Source organism: Cervus elaphus, chromosome 20 (assembly GCF_910594005.1).
Source record: "Cervus elaphus chromosome 20, mCerEla1.1, whole genome shotgun sequence".
Lineage (NCBI taxonomy): Eukaryota > Metazoa > Chordata > Mammalia > Artiodactyla > Cervidae > Cervus > Cervus elaphus.
In genome coordinates, this window is record NC_057834.1 from 52,899,182 (window position 1) to 52,917,636 (window position 18,455).

General features: G+C 34.7%; 1 protein-coding gene across 3 annotated transcripts in view; it reads left to right on the forward strand.

Annotated features, from left to right (window-relative positions):
* The window catches only part of TRIM33 (tripartite motif containing 33), a 140,906-nt gene that overhangs the window by 97,502 nt on the left and 24,949 nt on the right, over nt 1-18,455 (forward strand). For all 3 annotated transcript variants that reach the window (XM_043875612.1, XM_043875613.1, XM_043875614.1), the window contains exons 5-11: nt 855-971; nt 3,635-3,749; nt 5,688-5,834; nt 6,305-6,422; nt 7,834-8,108; nt 8,840-9,004; nt 15,641-15,841. In XM_043875612.1, the coding sequence (XP_043731547.1) occupies nt 855-971; nt 3,635-3,749; nt 5,688-5,834; nt 6,305-6,422; nt 7,834-8,108; nt 8,840-9,004; nt 15,641-15,841 (1,138 nt within the window). The remainder of the gene's footprint in view (nt 1-854; nt 972-3,634; nt 3,750-5,687; nt 5,835-6,304; nt 6,423-7,833; nt 8,109-8,839; nt 9,005-15,640; nt 15,842-18,455) is intronic.

The following is an 18,455-nucleotide window of genomic DNA, read 5'->3' on the forward strand; positions in this document are numbered from 1 at the left end:
ATCACCAAAGTTTTGAAATTACAAAAGATTACCAAAGATTTTAAATTTGGTAATTTCAAATTACCAAAGATGTTGATCACTATGACAAAGTCCGAGACCATTGTTCAAGCTTGTTTCCTCAGCTACCCATTAGTACCATACCCTAATCATCTGAGCTACTGTCTTAGAGTTCTAGCTGATCTTCCCCTTCTCTCTTTTTCAGATCTTTTATATTATATTTCTGTATGATTTTCCTGGCAGCTCAGATGGTAAAGAATCTGCCTGCAATGCAGGAGACCTGGGTTTGATCCCTGGGTTGGGAAGATCCCCTGGAGAAGGAAGTGGCAACCCACTCCAGTATTCTTGCTTGGAGAATTTCATGGACAGAGAAGCCTGGTGGGCTACAGTCCATGGAATCGCAGAGTCGGACACGACTGAGCAGCTAACACACACATACATTACAAAGTAGCACTGATTTTATGAGTTTGGAATTGTGGGTGGTTTTCCCACCTTTGAAAGTGTTTTGTATCATGTGATTATATTTTATGATTTAAAATGTATACAACTCATGCCACTATTTGGGTTTTTAAAAAATGCAAAATCCTGAATCAAAACTCAAACACTTGAGCAGTTTTGAGTAATTTTGTTTGTTTGTTTTATAGTGGATTCACTGGGTCAGGTTAAGAGTGAAGGATAATTGATAGTTAAAAGTTGCTGGTGTGATGTAAGGGGTGTGTGTCCTTCTTAGAATGTTGATCATTTAAGTAAGGTTTTAAGATTGACTCATCTAGCAGTTGTTCATTCCCAAATCACAGTCATAAATTTTCTGTTTCAAATGTAATTTTTTTTTTTGTTTGTTTTGTTTTGTTTTGAAGGTATCAGTTTTTGGAAGAAGCTTTTCAAAACCAGAAAGGTGCAATTGAGAATCTACTAGCTAAGCTTCTTGAGAAGAAGAATTATGTTCATTTTGCAGCTACTCAGGTGCAGAATAGGTAAGTGTGGTTCCTTAAAACCAAAATTTCACTTTAAGGATTATTAAACTCAGTGGGTCCAGTTTAAATTTGTTTTCCTTCTATATTATATTAAGCATATATAGAAAAGATTTTTTTGAGGAGTAAATGATTTGAGTTTGGATTATGATATTTATTAAAGAAAATTTAATTCACTAAAATTTTGGATACTCATTTAGGATACATCTTTGACTGTTAATATAATTAATATCACTCTAGTCTTCGTAAGGCTTATTAGTTAAATGTAGAAAAAGCAATTAATGTATAAAGAGTTGAATTATAAAATTTTAACTAGAGATTGGAAGACAGAGGAGAGAATGTGAAGAATGGTGGACAAATTTTCCATCTGTAAAACAAGCATTAAAAACAGTATTTATCTTACTTGTATTATTATGAGAACACAGTCTCTGGCACATAGTTAACCTTCAAATTTTCGCTTTTTAAAATCACGAACACTAGACATCCTATTTTCGTTAATTTCTGAATTAACTAAATTTATTGATAAAGCACATGGGACTGGGACTTCTCTGGTGGGCCAGTGGTTAAGACTCCATATTTCTACTCCAGGGGCCATGGGTTCGATTCCTAGTTAGGGGACTCAGATCATGCAGTGTGGCCACAAAAAACCAAGTAAAAACAGACACACAAAACCCATAAAGGCTGTTGGGACTAAGTTCATAAGTGAGTAGGTTAAGAAGATTAGGACTCTTAAAGGAGTCCTTGCAGACAAACACTTGGAGCTGGCATAATTAAAACCCCTATGTTCTTAGAGGTATGAATAAGGGTTCATATGTTTTTATTCTTCAGACTCACAAAATTAAGACTTTTAGGTTCTCTAGAATATTAAAATTAATTTTTGATGATTTAAAAAGACAGTAAATACTTAAAATATTGAAGATGAATGGATGGTGATTGTATAGTATATTAGATAATAATACATTAGACATTAAGAGATGTTATAACTTTGACCCTGAAAGGTTATACCAAAGGAAAATAGAGGCTCCTCAGAGGTTGTAGATAAAATGTAAATATATATACACAGATACTAGTCATGGTTTGTTCTTGTGGTTATGTCAGGATGTTTTTTATACTACTGTTATATTGTAGACGATATTGGAGAACATAACTGTCTTCTCATAAATTACAGATGGTTATCCTTTTCAGAGAAAGGATAGAGAGAGAATTCATATCATAGTCCCATATTTTTATACATATATTTTGTACATATTTTGTATGAATGTTCCTCAATCTGTATAGACAGTTGAGGTTTATGTGTCGTATGATTACAGATAGTTGGAGAATTTCATCTCCAGAAAGCTTTAAAATAAAACTTTTAAGATTAAAATCCATAATTATACTTCTTTTAAATTCTTTGATGACTTTTCTCCATTTTTTACTGTACGTTCATTTTTTTACTTCCTTTACAATCGAAAAATGTGTATTATCCATGCTTAAACCTAGGGGTGTTTGACTCTACTGCCAGCATGCTTGATTTCAACCTTTGGCTGAATCTTTTTTTTTTTTAATTTTTAAATTTATTTATTTTTAATTGGAGGATAATTGCTTTGCAATGTTGTGTTGGTTTCTGACATGCATCAGCATGAATCAGCCATAGGTATGTGTATGTTCCCTCCCTCTTGAACCTCCCTTCCTTTCCAAATCATTTTGAGTCATGTGTTTCTTAGCACAGTAATTAGCACTCTCATTTTAAAAAAATTGTCCTCCACTCACTTTAATAAGATAAGGATAGCACTGAGTAAAAATTTCAAATCAGTGCCTGATGTACAAAGGAGGGATAACTACATTCTTGACCCAGTGTATTCAAGTTATTCAAATTTGTACTTGATAAATGAAAGGCAATTTTAGTGGTTGAAAGTGTTAGTTATAGTTTGTACAAAAGTAGAATGTGTAAAAGTTGAAGATTACCATCTTATGATTGTTCGTTAACATTTTATGTGTTTATATTTGTGGGGTTTTTCTCTTCCTATTTTATAAATAGCAAGATATTGGCTATTTCATATTTGCAACCAGAATTTTCATAGCTTCATGGTAGCTTATATTTATTTCTAAAACATTTAACAGCTGTTTTTATAAAAGGAATGAAAGTGTTTTATTCCCTTAAAACATTCTGAGAAGTAAGTCATTTTGAGAAAAACCCATGCAATGAGTATATATGAATTCACATTTGAAGTAGTTACAAGTGAACCTAAATGCTTCTATGCTTCCTACTATTTCAAAAGATAATAGTATTGGTTGCAACATTGGTTCTTTGCTCATTGTTCTTGAAAAGCACTATGATTAAATAGAACCAATGTGCCATATTTAACACTAACCAGCAATCATTGATGGCAGATATTTGTATATCACTTTTAAGTCATAGAAACTAAAGGAGATTGCCATGTAGTGTAACAAACTGTCCTTTATGAACTTAATTTAAAATTACTAAATATTTAATTCATTCTTTGTCTACATATATAACTTGTTTGGACCAAATTGAGTGGTCAGGTCTGCCAAAACATAAGTTGTACATTTGACAAAAATTTAATTACTCGTTTAAGTGCCCAGTTGGATGAATTTCTGTTACAGTTGGTAATTCAGAGACGTAGGATAAGTCGATAACCTAATGATGCATTTCTCTTATTCAGGATAAAAGAAGTAAATGAGACTAACAAACGAGTAGAACAGGAAATTAAAGTGGCCATTTTCACCCTTATCAATGAAATTAATAAGAAAGGAAAATCTCTCTTACAGCAGCTAGAGGTATGGTTCAAAGCCAAAATAAAACAAAAACTGCTTCTCTTGCTCTTTAGCTGTTTTTAATGTTTATTGAAAGCTCTTTTAGATTGGTTTTGGGGGGGTATGAAAGTAAAGTCAGTTAAAAATTTTTTTGTGTGTTTTTTTAATTGGAAAATCCTTTTTTCAAGTTACTTTCTAGCCCAATTTAATTAATAATACTTCAGCTGTATCAGTTAGGAGATAGTGTTGGCCTCTTAGAAATGAAAGAATTATTACTAAAATGTGATATAAATGAAGACAAAACTGACCTGCCACACTCCCTCTTCTCCCCTCAAGATGAGCCCCTCAGTTTAACTTTTACATGTTAATGTATATTGGGAGTCTTACTGACTCATTTACTGGTAATTTTGTTGTATTATGTCTTTATGTTGCATATTTTGAGGTTAATATATGAATGTAAATTTCTAGATGAGAAGCCAGTCAATTTGTGAAATCCAGATTGTTTTAATCAGAGACTGTACTGACCATAGTTGGTTGATCTCAAAATTTTGTGGCTTGAAATTGCTTTAGGTAATATGGGGTTACACTTAAAGTACAATTGAAAAGTAATAATTTAAATTACATGGATGTTTGATTATTTAACTTTTAGTTACTGTTAACCTCAAATTTTTCATAGATTTTTTTCTGTTGCTATTGCTTTATAGAAAATTGTGAAATATTAGGCATAGTTACATATAAATATATGTCAGCAGAGTATTATTTCTGAATTTCTGTCTTGAAATACATGTTGCCATTGTTCCACTATTGTCAGATTAAAAGTATTCTCACGCATATTGTTAGTTTGAGGTTTCTTGTGACTGTTTTATATCCAGCCTAGTTGCGTTTAACCTTAATGGATTTTTGTTTTCAAAAGGACCTTGTAAAGGGAGAGCATGAGCAGGCAGTTATTTTTGATCCCTTTTAACTTACAGTAATACATTTTAATTATAGGTCTAAAGTAATGTTCTGAAACCATTTCAAGAACTTTTGAATTAAAAGTTTTGAATTAAAGTGCCTCTTATTGCTAAAATATACACAAATACCTAATAATAAATCTGCCCCATATTTCTAACATGCTGAAATTTAAGCAATAGATATTTTCTAGTGTTGTGTGTTTCTAAACTTTGTAAAATAGAGGTTTTCCTTAACTTAAAAGGGATGATTTTCTGGGAAGTTGTAAATAAAACTCCCATCAGTTGAATATTTTTATCTACTGATTTACATTATAAAGTGAGCAACTTATTTCCTTAGGAGAAAAATTGTTCAGTAAACTCAGATAAATCATTTTTGTAAGAAAGTGGTTAAGACAGAAGAGGCAAGTTGTTTTAGCATGCTGAAAGTCAAAGGACATAGAGCATCCTCTATTCCTTCTGGCAGGTTTCATCCCCAGAAAGCAGTTTATTTTTCCTTTGCAGCATTTTCCTCAAATTGGTCTTTGCTTCCACTCTGCAATTCATCTTTCTCCCTTTGTCTTAATATTTAAAAGATTTTTTCAGCCTCATTGCCACACCAGTAGATGGCACTGGTAACACAAAATTTTCTTTGGCCTGAGAAGTGTATTGAGTTAAGATAATAAAATTATTTCTAAAGGTCAGCTCATATGTCATAAGCTCTATATATTAGATTAGCCTAGTGGAAGGACACTATTTTTAACAAAGACTTTTCATCTTCTGAAGGAAAAGGGAGACATAACTAACATTAGTTTCTGTATATACAGTGTCTATTTTAGCCCAGAGAACTAAGAACTAAATTTTAGTCCCTCTTTTGTTAGTAACTTTGTCCTTGATCACAGACTCATTAAATAATGAGGCACTTAAGTTATCCCATATTTAAAGAGAAATATAAGTATTATGTTCATTTGCGGTAGACATTGAACTGATGTACATATAGTAATTCCTCAGTGAACCTCTTGTTCTGTTTCAGAATGTTACAAAAGAAAGACAGATGAAGCTATTACAGCAGCAGAATGACATCACAGGCCTCTCCCGGCAGGTGAAGCACGTCATGAACTTTACGAACTGGGCAATTGCAAGTGGTAGCAGCACAGCGCTACTGTACAGCAAGCGACTGGTGAGACACACAATGCCTTCTTCTTCTTTAAATTGACCTTATTAAGATGTTACTTATGCCTATTTAAATTTACATTTTGAATTTCAGTAGATGTAATCACCATCACACCACAATAAAGAAGTTTCCATTACCTGCAAAAATTTTTTTGTTTTTCTCTACCCCTAGCATTTTGCAGCCACTAGTCTGAATTTCTGTCATTTTTTACAATTTCATATAAATGAAATCATACACTAAGGTTTGAATCAGTCATAGATTTTGGAAATACCTACTTGTATAATGTAGTTTATCTCCAGAAATGGCAGACATTCAAGCATGTGCATTTGATTGTTAATACAGTTTTTTAAATACTGATTCTGTCTCATCTGAGATGGACACTCTGGGGCTATATGAGTTTTTATTATGTCTTTATCTTGTTTGTTTTCTCAAGTGGTATTTAATTTTAAGACTAATGTGATTTTTTTCCTTTTAAGATTACTTTTCAGTTGCGCCATATTTTGAAAGCACGATGTGATCCTGTCCCTGCTGCTAATGGAGCAATACGCTTCCATTGTGACCCTACCTTTTGGGCAAAGAATGTAGTCAATTTAGGTAAGAAATAATTAGTTGTATGGCTATAACTTGGAACACTGAATTAGGAGAAAGCAGCTAAAACAGATCTTAGATACTTCAAGATTTTAAGTGTCATTCTAACATGTAAACTTTTGGAAGATAAGTTCTTTTTGGAAACTCACTTCAGCTTTGTTCATTACATCTTTAAGAATGTTGAGAGTCGCCTTTGTATAGTTTTCAACAGTAGGTATCATTTCTAACTTTTCCCCCCACATCTTTTAAAATTGCTATTGACTGTTACATGTCAAAAACTTAGCAAATGAGTTTTTTCTCTAAATAATTTCTTACATGCTTAGTAGCTTATATATTGTACAAAATTGTCCACTTGTGGAAGGCCTTCAGCATGCTAATGTGTCCAAATCCCATGTTCTGAGGCATGTTTGAAAGATAAGAGTAGCTCTTTTGACATGGAAGCCAAGTGGACTTTGCTTTTGTTACTCTACAGTGTGGACCTAAGGACTGTAAGTGAAAATTATAGATAAACATACAAACAGCTCAGTTTACAATACAACATCGCCCTCCCTGTCCCCCCACCCCCACCCCCAAGCAACAATTAGAGCTGTCTAAGATTGATTAAACTTATTTTCAGAATAGTCAAGTCCTCACCATTGGAAGCTGTAAAAGCAAAAATGAATGGCTTTTTGTAAAAATAATTATTATTTTTGTGTATATTCAGGTTTGACTATACCTGTAGATCAGGCATCAGCAGACTGTTTTTGTGTGATGTGGTAGCTAAGTTTGGCTTTTATGTTTTAAAGAGTTGTTAAAACAAAAAGTATATGATAGATCTTATGTGGCCTGCAAAGCCTAAAAATCTGGCTTATTACAGGAAAAAGGTTTGCGAACTCTACTTTAGATCAAACCTTCCTAAAATATGCCTTCTATTCCTAGAAAGTACTTGACTCTGGAAAAAGGAAGGAGAATTTGTCATTTCCAAGGATATAAATAGTAATAGTTTAAAACATTCAACATGTCCATAGAAGACAGTGTAGTACTCTGTGCTGCACATTTTGACAGTTCAAAGGCAGATGGAGTCGGTATTAGCAGTCTCAGATATCCTTCAGTCTCCTTGGGAGAGAATTTATTTAGACTGACTAGGTGGGCCTCTTCTCATAGTATATCTTTCAGCTCTTTAATTTTCTGTACATTTGTGTAATTAATAAGGGCAGATAATATTTTCTGAGTAATCAGAAGTCAATTAATTGGCTTTGGACTATATTAGGTTTCTGATCGTTACCATCTTTGAACCTAGCTCCCTTTCTTGTTGTCCTATTAGAAGCTTTGAGTGGTGGTAGTTGTCAGAGGAGAGAGAAAAATATAATGATTAATCCATGATGTAGATGTTAGTTGATTATTTGCAAATTATTCTCATTTTTTTTAAATCCTTCAGGTAATCTAGTAATAGAGAGTAAACCAGCTCCTGGTTATACTCCTAATGTTGTAGTTGGGCAAGTTCCTCCAGGGACAAACCACATTAGTAAAACCCCTGGACAGATTAACTTGGCACAGCTTCGACTTCAGCATATGCAGCAGCAAGTGTATGCACAGAAACATCAGCAGTTGCAGCAGATGAGGATGCAGCAGCCACCTGCACCCGCACCAACAACAACAGCAGCAACACAGCAGCACTCCAGACAAGCAGCCCCTCAGATGTTGCAGCAGCAGGTGAGTGTGCTACCTCATTGCTGATAAAGATTATGAAGACCTCAAGGCCATATATATTCTGTCCTATATAGGTGTTACACGTTTCAAAGTTACCGATGGGGACAGAGATCAAGGGACAGAGCTCAAAGATCAGTTTAGACATTTTCCTTGGATATAGCAGGGATGTGGGGGAGATATGAGGAAGGACAAGAGATAAATAGTTATGATGGGAAACAATTAACTCACTAGTATTATGGAGGTATGCAGGAAACACAAATTCTGTCACTGGGTCAGGAAGACCCCCTGAAGTAGGAAATTGCATCCCACTCCAGTATTCTTGGCAGAGTCTGACATTAAGCGACTGAGCACACACACCATGGAGGTATACACATTTTTATCCCTCTATACCAGATCTTTTTTATTCTGTACCTGTGGTTTTGGGTCAAAGAACCGTGTTGTTTCTGTCTAATACCCTATATGTTCTTTAGGCTTTTGGTCAAATCATTTCCTTTGGTGTATCTTCCCTGCTTTCTTCTCTCCCATTCAAATCAAAACTGTTAATCTGGGGTTGATTAAGTTAATGCTGATAGGTTTTGAAACACACTTAGTCTAAGAGAAGGAGATTGGGGCAAGAGACGAGCAGAATGACTTACACTTCTTACTATCCTGAGAAAATTTTTACTGTAACATTTTATAGTTGAAAGATAGATTTATAAATATTATTACATAAATGCAATATCTACCTTTTGCAGCCTCCAAGATTGATCAGTGTGCAAGCAATGCAAAGAGGCAACATGAACTGTGGAGCTTTCCAAGCCCATCAGATGAGATTGGCGCAGAATGCTGCCCGAATACCAGGGATACCCAGGCACAGCGGCCCTCAGTATTCCATGATACAGCCACACCTCCAAAGACAAGTATGCCTAGAGTTACATTTGTAAGAATCATACAATTTTAAAACTAAAAGACAGCAATTTTCTTAATCAGTTGCAGGAGGGAGGAAGGGTGGTCATGGATACCTTTGAGAATTTGACCAATGCTCTGTTATCTTCCTATCCCAGGAAAATACATATAAAATTTGTATTAAATTTTAAGAGCTTCTTTGATGTTTTTAAACCCAATGTATACTTTGTGTTGAGCATCCCTTATTTAGTCCAACCAATTCATTTTACAGAAGTAAAAAATAAAGGAGCTTGTTGTTTACCCAGAGTTCCTAGAGGTAATGGTAAAATTAAGAATAAAACTTTAGTTTCTTGAAATTGTTCTTCTCTTTTAATGTGACATTTTGACTTTTTTATTCCTCTCTTTACTCAGCGTTGTTTATTTTAGGATGAATATGCCTACTGTTGTGTCTAGAGAGGCATGTTTTCTTTCTAATCTTTGCTTGAATAGTAGATTGTATAGGAGGTATGATTACTTTTACATAGGATTTCTAATTATATATCAAAGTCATTCTATCATTGTTAGAGTGATGTTTCTCAAAGTATGATTTTAAGGCCATGAGAATTACTGGGGCACCTTGTCATAAATGGATTCTGAGCCATATCCATTGAATCAGGATTTACAGGAGGGGAGTACTCAGAAGTATGTGAACTTGTATTGATTTAGATGGACCTGCATACGAAAGTTGCACAAATACCATCCTAGAGAAGTGGTCCTCCAATTTTTTGGCTCAATTACCTCTGAAAGACTTTTGAAAAATACATACTATAATACCTCACATTTGAAGGTTGACATTCAAAACTTCCATTACAAGTTTAACTTTAAATAGTTGCAAAGGGCTTACTGTCTACCATATTATAAATACTGACATTATAAAGTAAAACCCTTGCACTATTTTTGTAAGTGGATCCACTGGAGTGGATATTACTCCAAGTACTGTGGCAGATTGTTTTTTTTGTTGTTGTTGTTGTTTTCTTAAACTTTTTTATTTTCTCTTGGATTGTAGCCTATTTATGGTGTTGTGGTAGTTTTGGGTGGATAGCAAAGGGACTCAGCCATAAATATATGTGTCTCCATTCTCCCGTAAATTTCTCTCCCATCAAGCTGCCACATAACATTGAACAGAGTTCCCTGTGCTATCCAATAGGACCTTGTTGGTTATTCATTTTAAATACAGCAGTGTGTACATGTCGGTCCAACACTCCCTGACTATCCCTTGCCCCCATTGTTCCCTCATGGTAACCCTAAGTTTGTTTTTTAAGTCTGTGAATCTGTTTCTGTTTTATAAATAAGTTCATTTGTATTATTTCTTCTTAGATTCCTCATATAAGGGATATCATACAATATTTCTTTATCTTAGCAAGTTATTTTTTGAAAGTCAAAATTCCATACTTTTTTCTCCTTGGACTTGAATTTATCATCTACTTTTATAGAATTTTATCTTAATATATTTATGTTAGATAGACCTGTGAATCAGTTTGTTGTTTTCTGCTGGAAAGATATCTTTTGATTTTAAAATTCTGATTTCTGTTTATAATGCTATTATCAAGCATTAATACTTTTTCTTTAGACCAGATTTTCATTAAAATTATTCCTATACAGTTTAAGATGCATATTTACATGGTTTAAGAATATTAGGGAACAAAAGTTAAATTCTTTGAGATATACATTTCTTTATGCGATAGAGCCTTTTTCCTTTCCTATTCGTTTATGCATATTTGTATGTCTGTTACCTTTTACTATTAAGAGTAAGTCAGAATTTAACATTGATTTATCAGTTGACAGCTTCTTTAGGCCTTTCGTCATTTTTGTTGATCATTAAGTATCAGAACTCAATCCAAAGATTTGTTACCCAGGTTTTAGAGCCGGACACTTTCTCCGCTGATTCATGCCTTTATTTTCAACTGTACATTTGCCTATCTCTTCAGGGGTTTTTTTGGTTTTGTTTTTTGTTTTATGCTGGGGTGGTATGCTGGATTAGATTATGGATGAGTTAGAGATATCCTGTGTTATATTTTATTTTTGGAGAAGGACAGTTTTGAAAGAAATAGTTGGAAAAAACTCACAGACCATGGTACATTCTTAAGTAAATTGGGTTTTCTTCAGAAAAAAAAGTATATATGAAGGTTGACTATCTAGATTTTAATTTCCTTAAAAGTATTCAAATACACAATGACCCCTTAGTTCTTGGAAAGCCTTTAAATAGTACCAAGAGGCAGGTACACCCTTTAGAATGGTGCAGAAGCTACAAAATCAGACAAGCCATCTTAGAACATTGTCCTTAGACTTTGGGTCCTATAGAAATCACTGTTAGAATTCTAAGTTTTAAAATATTTCAGATGATTTATATGTGTATACTAAGTTATTTCCCAAAGATCTTAATCCGTTATCTTTTTTTTTTAACATAACACATATATATGTATGTTTATCACACATAATTAAATTTATCTTGAGAAAACAAGAACATTAAACAACTCTACTAGTTTAAATCACCACATTAAGGATCATCTCAATGGATCAGAAAGGTATCTGATAAAAGTTAGTGATAATTCATGGTAATCTTGTAAACTGAATAGAAGAAATTTTCTTTATCCTGAGAAAATATATCAGAAACCTACTGCAAATATTTTGTTTTGTTTTTTAATTGAGATATAGTTGATTTTCAATAGTATGTGTTTCAGGTGTGCAACATAGTGATTCAAAATTTTCAAAGATTATATTTCATTTATAGTTATAAAATATTAGTTATATTCCCTGTGCTATACAGTATATCCTTGTAGCTTGTTTATTTTGTATGTCAGTTCAGTTCAGTTCATTCAGTCGTGTTTGACTCTTTGCGACCCCGTGGACTGCAGCACGCCAGGCTTCCCTGTCCATCACCAACTCCTGAAACTTTCTCAAACTCTTTTCCATCAAGTCAGTGATGCCATCCAACCAGCTCATCCTCTGTTGTCTCCGTCTCCTGCCTTCAGTCTTCCCAGCATCAGGGTCTTTTCCAGTGAGTCAGTTCTGTGCATCAGGTGGCCAAAGTATTGGAGTTTCAGCTTCAGCATCAGGCCTTCCAATGAATATTCAGGACTGATTTCCTTTAGGATTGACTGGTTTGATCTCCTTGCAGTCCAAGGGATTCTCAAAGAGACTTCTCCAACACCACAGTTCAAAAGCATCAGTTCTTCTGTGCTCAGCTTTCTTTATAGTCCCACTCTCACATCTGTATATGACTACTGGAAAAACCATAGCTTTTTTCTTTTTTTTTTTAAGTTAATTTATTTATTTTAATTGGAGGCTAATTACTTACAGTATTGTAGTGGTTTTTGCCATACATTGACATGAATCAGCCATGGGTGTACATGTGTCCCCCATTCTGAACCCCCCTCCTACCTCCCTTCCCATCCCATCCCTCAGGGTCATCCCAGTGCACTGGCCCTGAGTGCCGTGTCTCATGCATCAAACCTGGACTGGCTATCTATTTCACAAATGATAATATATATGTTTCAATGCTGTTCTCTCAAATCATCCTACCTTCGCCTTCTCCCACAGAGTCCAAAAGTCTGGTCTTTACATCTGTGTCTCTTTTGCTGTCTCGCATATAGGGTCATCGTTAGCATCTTTCTAAATTCTATATATATGCGTTAATATACTGTATTGGTGTTTTTTCTTTCTGACTTACTTCACTCTGTATAATAGGCTCCAGTTTCATCTGCCTCATTAGAGCGGATTCAAATGCATTCTTTTTAATAGCTGAGTAATATTCCATTGTGCATATGTACCACAACTTCCTTATCCATTCATCTGCCGATGGACATCTAGGTTGCTTCCACGTCCTAGCACTGTAAACAGTGCTGTGATGAACATTGGGGCACAAGTGTCTCTTTGAATTCTGGTTTCCTCGGTGTGTATGCCCAGCAGTGTGATTGCTGGGTTGTATGGAAGTTCTATTTCCAGTTTTTTAAGGAATCTCCACACTGTTCTCCATAGTGGCTATACTAGTTTGCATTCCCACCAACAGTGTAAGAGAGTTGCCTTTTCTCTGCACCCTCTCCAGCATTTATTGTTTGTAGACTTTTGGATAGCAGCCATTCTGACCAGCATGAGATGGTACCTCATTGTGGTTTTAATTTGCATTTCTCTGATAATGAGTGATGTTGAGCATCTTTTCATGTGTTTGTTAGCTATCTGTATGTCTTCTTTGGAGAAACGTCTGTTTAGTTCTTTGGCCCATTTTTTTGATTGGGTTGTTTATTTTTCTAGAATTGAGCTGCATGAGCTGCTTGTATATTTTTGAGATTAATTCTTTGTCAGTTGCTTCGTTTGCTATTATTTTCTCCCATTCCGAAGGCTGTCTCTTCACCTTGGTTATAGTTTCCTTTGTTGTGCAAAAGCTTTTAAGTTTAATTAGGTCCCATTTGTTTATTTTTGCTTTTATTTCCAATATTCTGGGAGGTGGGTCATAGAGGATCCTGCTGTGATTTATGTCAAGAGAGTGTTTTGGCTATGTTTTCCTCTAGGAGTTTTATAGTTTTTGGTCTTTCATTTAGAACTTTAATCCATTTTGAGCTTATTTTTGTGTATGGTGTTAGACAGTGTTCTAGTTTCATTCTTTTACAAGTGGTTGACCAGTTTCCCCAGCACCACTTGTTAAAGAGATTGTTTTTTCTCCATTGTATATTCTTGCCTCTGTTGTCAAAGATAAGGTGTCCATAGGTGCGTGGACTTATCTCTGGGCTTTCTGTTTTGTTCCATTGATATATATTTCTTTGTGCCAGTACCATACTGTCTTAATGACTGTAGCTTTGTAGTGTAGTCTGAAGTCAGGTAGGTTGATTCCTCCAGTTCCATTCTTCTTTCTCAAAATTGCTTTGGCTATTTGAGGTTTTTTGTATTTTCATACAAATTGTGAAATTATTTGTTCTAGTTTCTGAAAAATACCATTGGTAGCCTGATAGGAATTGCATCGAATCTGTAGATTGCTTTGCATAGTATACTCATTTTCACTATATTGATTCTTCTGATCCATGAACATGGTGTATTTCTCCATCTATTTTTGTCATCTTTGATTTCTTTCATCAGTGTTTTATAGTTTTCTATGTATAGGTCTTTTGTTTCGTTAGGTAGATTTATTCCTAAGTATTTTATTCTTTTCATTGCAATAGTGAATGGAATTATTTCTTTAATTTTTCTGTTTTCTCATTGTTAGTGTATAAGAATGCAAGGGCTTTCTGTGTGTTAATTTTATATCCTGCAACTTTACTATATTCATTTATTAGCTTTAATAATTTTCTGGTGGTGTCTTTAGGGTTTTCTATGTAGAGGATCATGTTATCTGCATACAGTGAGAGTTTTACTACTTCTTTTCCAATCTGGATTCCTTTTATTTCTTTTTCTTTTCTGATTGCTGTGGCTAAAACTTCCAAAACTATTTTGAATAGTAGTGGTGAGAGCGGGCACCCTTGTCTTGTTCCTGATTTCAGGGGAAATGCTTTCAGTTTTTCACCATTGAGGATAATGTTTGCTGTGGGTTTATCATATATGGCTTTTATTATATTGAGGTATGTTCCTTCCATGCCGGCTTTCTGGAGGGTTTTTTTTTTTTATCATAAATGAATATTAAATTTTGTCAAAGGCTTTCTCTGAATCGTTTGAGATAATCATATGGTTTTTGTCTTTCAATGTGTTAATGTTGTGTATCATATTAATTGATTTGTGGATATTGAAGAATCCTTGCATCCCTGGGATAAAGTTCACTTGGTCATGATGTATGATCTTTTTAATATGTTGTTGGATTCTGTTTGCGGGAATTTTGTTAAGGATTTTTGCATCTATGTTCATCAGTGATATTAGCCTATAGTTTTCTTTTTTTGTGGGATCTTTGTCTGGTTCTGGTGTTAGGGTGATAGTGGCCTCATAGAATGAGTTTCACAGTTTACCTTCCTCTGCAGTTTTCTGGAAGAGTTTGAGTCAGATAAGTGTTAGCTCTTCTGTAAATTCTATATGTTATCTTAAATGATCCTCATAACAACCTTCAGAAAGACAGGTGTCCATTTTCATTTGTCCTTATCCACATTTCTAAATTACCAAGATTGTGATTTTGCCTAACGTCACACAGAATTAAGAGTTAGGAATTGATAACCAGGTTTCCATTTGTAAATTCGTCATTCTACCATATTAGTTACACAATACACAATTATTTTTATTTACTAAAAGACCAAAGTGTCAAAGTGAAATATAGACAGAACAGAGGTTTTCTGTGTCTGATGATTGAAAACTTTAGGGACTTCCAGATCATCTATTTTTATATATCTTTGTTCTCAAGTAAAATCATATCACCAGACTGACAGGGTACAATTATTGGCAAGTTTTTGTTTTTTTCCTAAATACTATACCAAAATGTACAGAAAATGAAAAAAAAAAAGAGGACAGAAAATGAAATGGCTAAGTTTGAATTTTATTTTTCCTGCCTAAGTTTGAGAGGGCCTACTTTGTCTCTCGGCCACAGGTATCAAACACTGAATTTGTGTATCCTTACTAAACTGAAAATTGTTGTCAAGATACTGCTCATGTTAGGCCATCCTGGCAGATCAAGTAATGATAATATCTTCTTTTCCTAACAGCATTCAAACCCAGGGCATGCTGGACCCTTTCCTGTTGTGTCAGTACATAACAACCCAGTCAATCCAACCAGCCCTACTACAGCTACTATGGCGAATGCAAATCGAGGTCCCACCAGCCCATCTGTTACAGCAATAGAATTAATTCCCTCAGTTACCAATCCAGAAAACCTTCCATCGCTGCCAGATATTCCACCTATACAGGTTTGTATTTAAGTTGAATGAGAGATTTAAAACCTTGTGTTAATTAGGGAGTTGAGTATATATTTCTGGTTGCTTTTGTATTTTTTTTTAATTCAGCTGCAATATTTCTTTTGAAATTTCAAAAAAAATCTGGTCTAAATATTTGAATTTTTAAAATTTATGTGTGCTAGACCTAGTACTTCTCAATATTTTAAAGCTACAGGGCGTCAGCTTTGCTTATCTATCATCTACCAACAGGCAAACCTAGTGTTTAATGCAGCACTTTTGCTTCATTAGATACAGAGAGAAGGTTTAGATCCAGAGAGAAGACGCAGGACCAAAATAAATTAAATTTTTGGGAATCTTCTGTTAGGTGGAAAAGAGACTTATGCAAATAGGTTCAACTGAGAAAGGAGGTTGGAAGGTTTAGATATCAGGCATGTTCAGGGGTGGTACTGAGAGAGGAAGTAATAGTGAGGAGTAGAAGATGGGCAGGATGGGTCTCTGAGCTGTTGTGTCCCTTTCACCTATTTTTCTGAAGAAAAATATCATTTGGTGCCTTCTAAAATTTTATAAGGGTATTTGAATTAAAAGCATTTTTAGAAAATGAAATATAAAACTTGAAGGTTTTATTGAGTAATCTCATGTATAGTGTGAGTTATTCAGAGTCAAGGGTCACTGTGGGAGCAAGGAGCAGTGAAATCACTCAAACATTAGGACCTGTGACTCTCGTGGCTGCAATTTAGTATTATGTATTTAGTGGATTTATAGTATTAGTTTTAAAGGATGTTTCTATAACTTCTGAATTGTTTCAGAATCACTAACTTGTGAATTCTCTTAATCTGATTGCTTCCCTGGTAATAGGAGAAATCTTTTGGCTAAGTGATTGGTAGGTGTAGTGGTGTTGAGAGTACTGGACTGTACAGTATAGAATTTTAGAATATATCAATAAAAAATAAAATTTGTAAGTTGTAAGCTTATAATTTATAAATTTTCAGTTTAATGCTTGAAATCATCTCATATGGTATCTACAGTATCCCTATGTCATGAAAGAGAGAGGTTAGTTACTTCTCAGAGTCACCCAATAAATGGTAAGTTGCATTTCAAAGCCTAGCACCTGATTAGAAATCCATTTCTCTCCCACTGCTGTCCATAGAGATAGTGGGGAGATGGTTTGGGATTGTAGGTGTGGTAAAGTAGAGTATTGAGGGGCTCTGGGCAACCAGGGATAGGTAGGTACAGTGTTAAAGAAGTCATTCAAGCACTCATTGTATGCTGAAGTGGATGCTGAAGATAAAACGAAACAAGACTTGGTTCCAATTCTTAAGAAACTTTCAAAGGGAAAGAAAGGTTGCTAATGTCAAACTTAACATAATTTTCTAGGGCCACAGAGAACAGATGAAGGAAGGATGGATGCTCCACATTTTTGAAAAGCCTGGGTATCATAAGGCAAATGAGCCCTTATTAGACTTTTCTTGTTACCTTGCGCAAGAGCTTTGAAATCAAGACAAGAAGTTCCAGAATATATCCGTTCCCATCTTTAGTTTTTCTAAGTGCGATAGGAAGAACAGGATCCATGTTTTCTGTTATGAAATTTTTCTTCCTTGCAGACATATGGCCTAACTTTATTTTTATTTACTGTTTTATTAAAGTAGTATCTGCTCTAAAAAATTTAGATATAATTCTCGTACCATGAAATCCAGCTTTTAAGAAATGGACAGTATAGTCCGTGGTTCTTGGTATATTCACAAGATTGTGCAACCATCACCACTATCTAATTCCAGAACATTTTCGTCACCCTAAAAGAAACTACCCATTTGCAGTCACTCTCCATTTCCCTTTTTCCAGTCCCTGGAAACCACAAATTTATTTTGTTTTTATGAATTTGCCTATTCTGGACATTTTGTATGTATGAAATTATGCAGTATGTGGCCTTTTGTTTCTGGCATCTCTCGCTTAGCATAATGTTTACCAAATCTATCTATTTTGTAGCATATATCAGTACTTAATTCCTTCTTTTGTCTGAATATTTTGTCCTGTGAATATATACCAAATTTGTCCATCCTTCCATCAGTTGCTGGACATTTGAGTTTCCACTTCTTGACTCTTAGGAGTAATGCTGCTATGAGCATTTGTGTGTAAGTTTTTGTGAACATAGATTATCAGTTTTCTAAATTTCTGGGAGTGGAATTTCAGGGTCATAGAAGTTTTTGAGGAACTGCCCAACTCTTCACAGTGGCTGCACCATTTTATATTCTCACCAGTGTCCGTGTATGAGGATTTCAGTTATTCCACATCCGTGCCAACACTGGGCCTCCCTTGTGGCTCAGATGGTAAAGAATCTGCCTGCAATGCAGAAGGTGGGGGTTTGATCCCTGGGTCGGGAAAATCCAGGAAATGGCAACCCAATCCAGAATTCTTGTCCAGAATTCTATGGACAGAAGAGCCTGGTGGGCTACAGTCCGTAGGATTGCAAAGAGTCAGACATGACTGAGCAACTAACATGCTTCCTTTGCAAATACTCATTGACACCTGTTTTTAAAGCAGTTTGAGATGGTTACCACAGAAGTACAACCAAAAATAGAAAGGGAAGTAAACCTATAGTCTCTTGAAGAATTGCATACTTTTTCTCCTA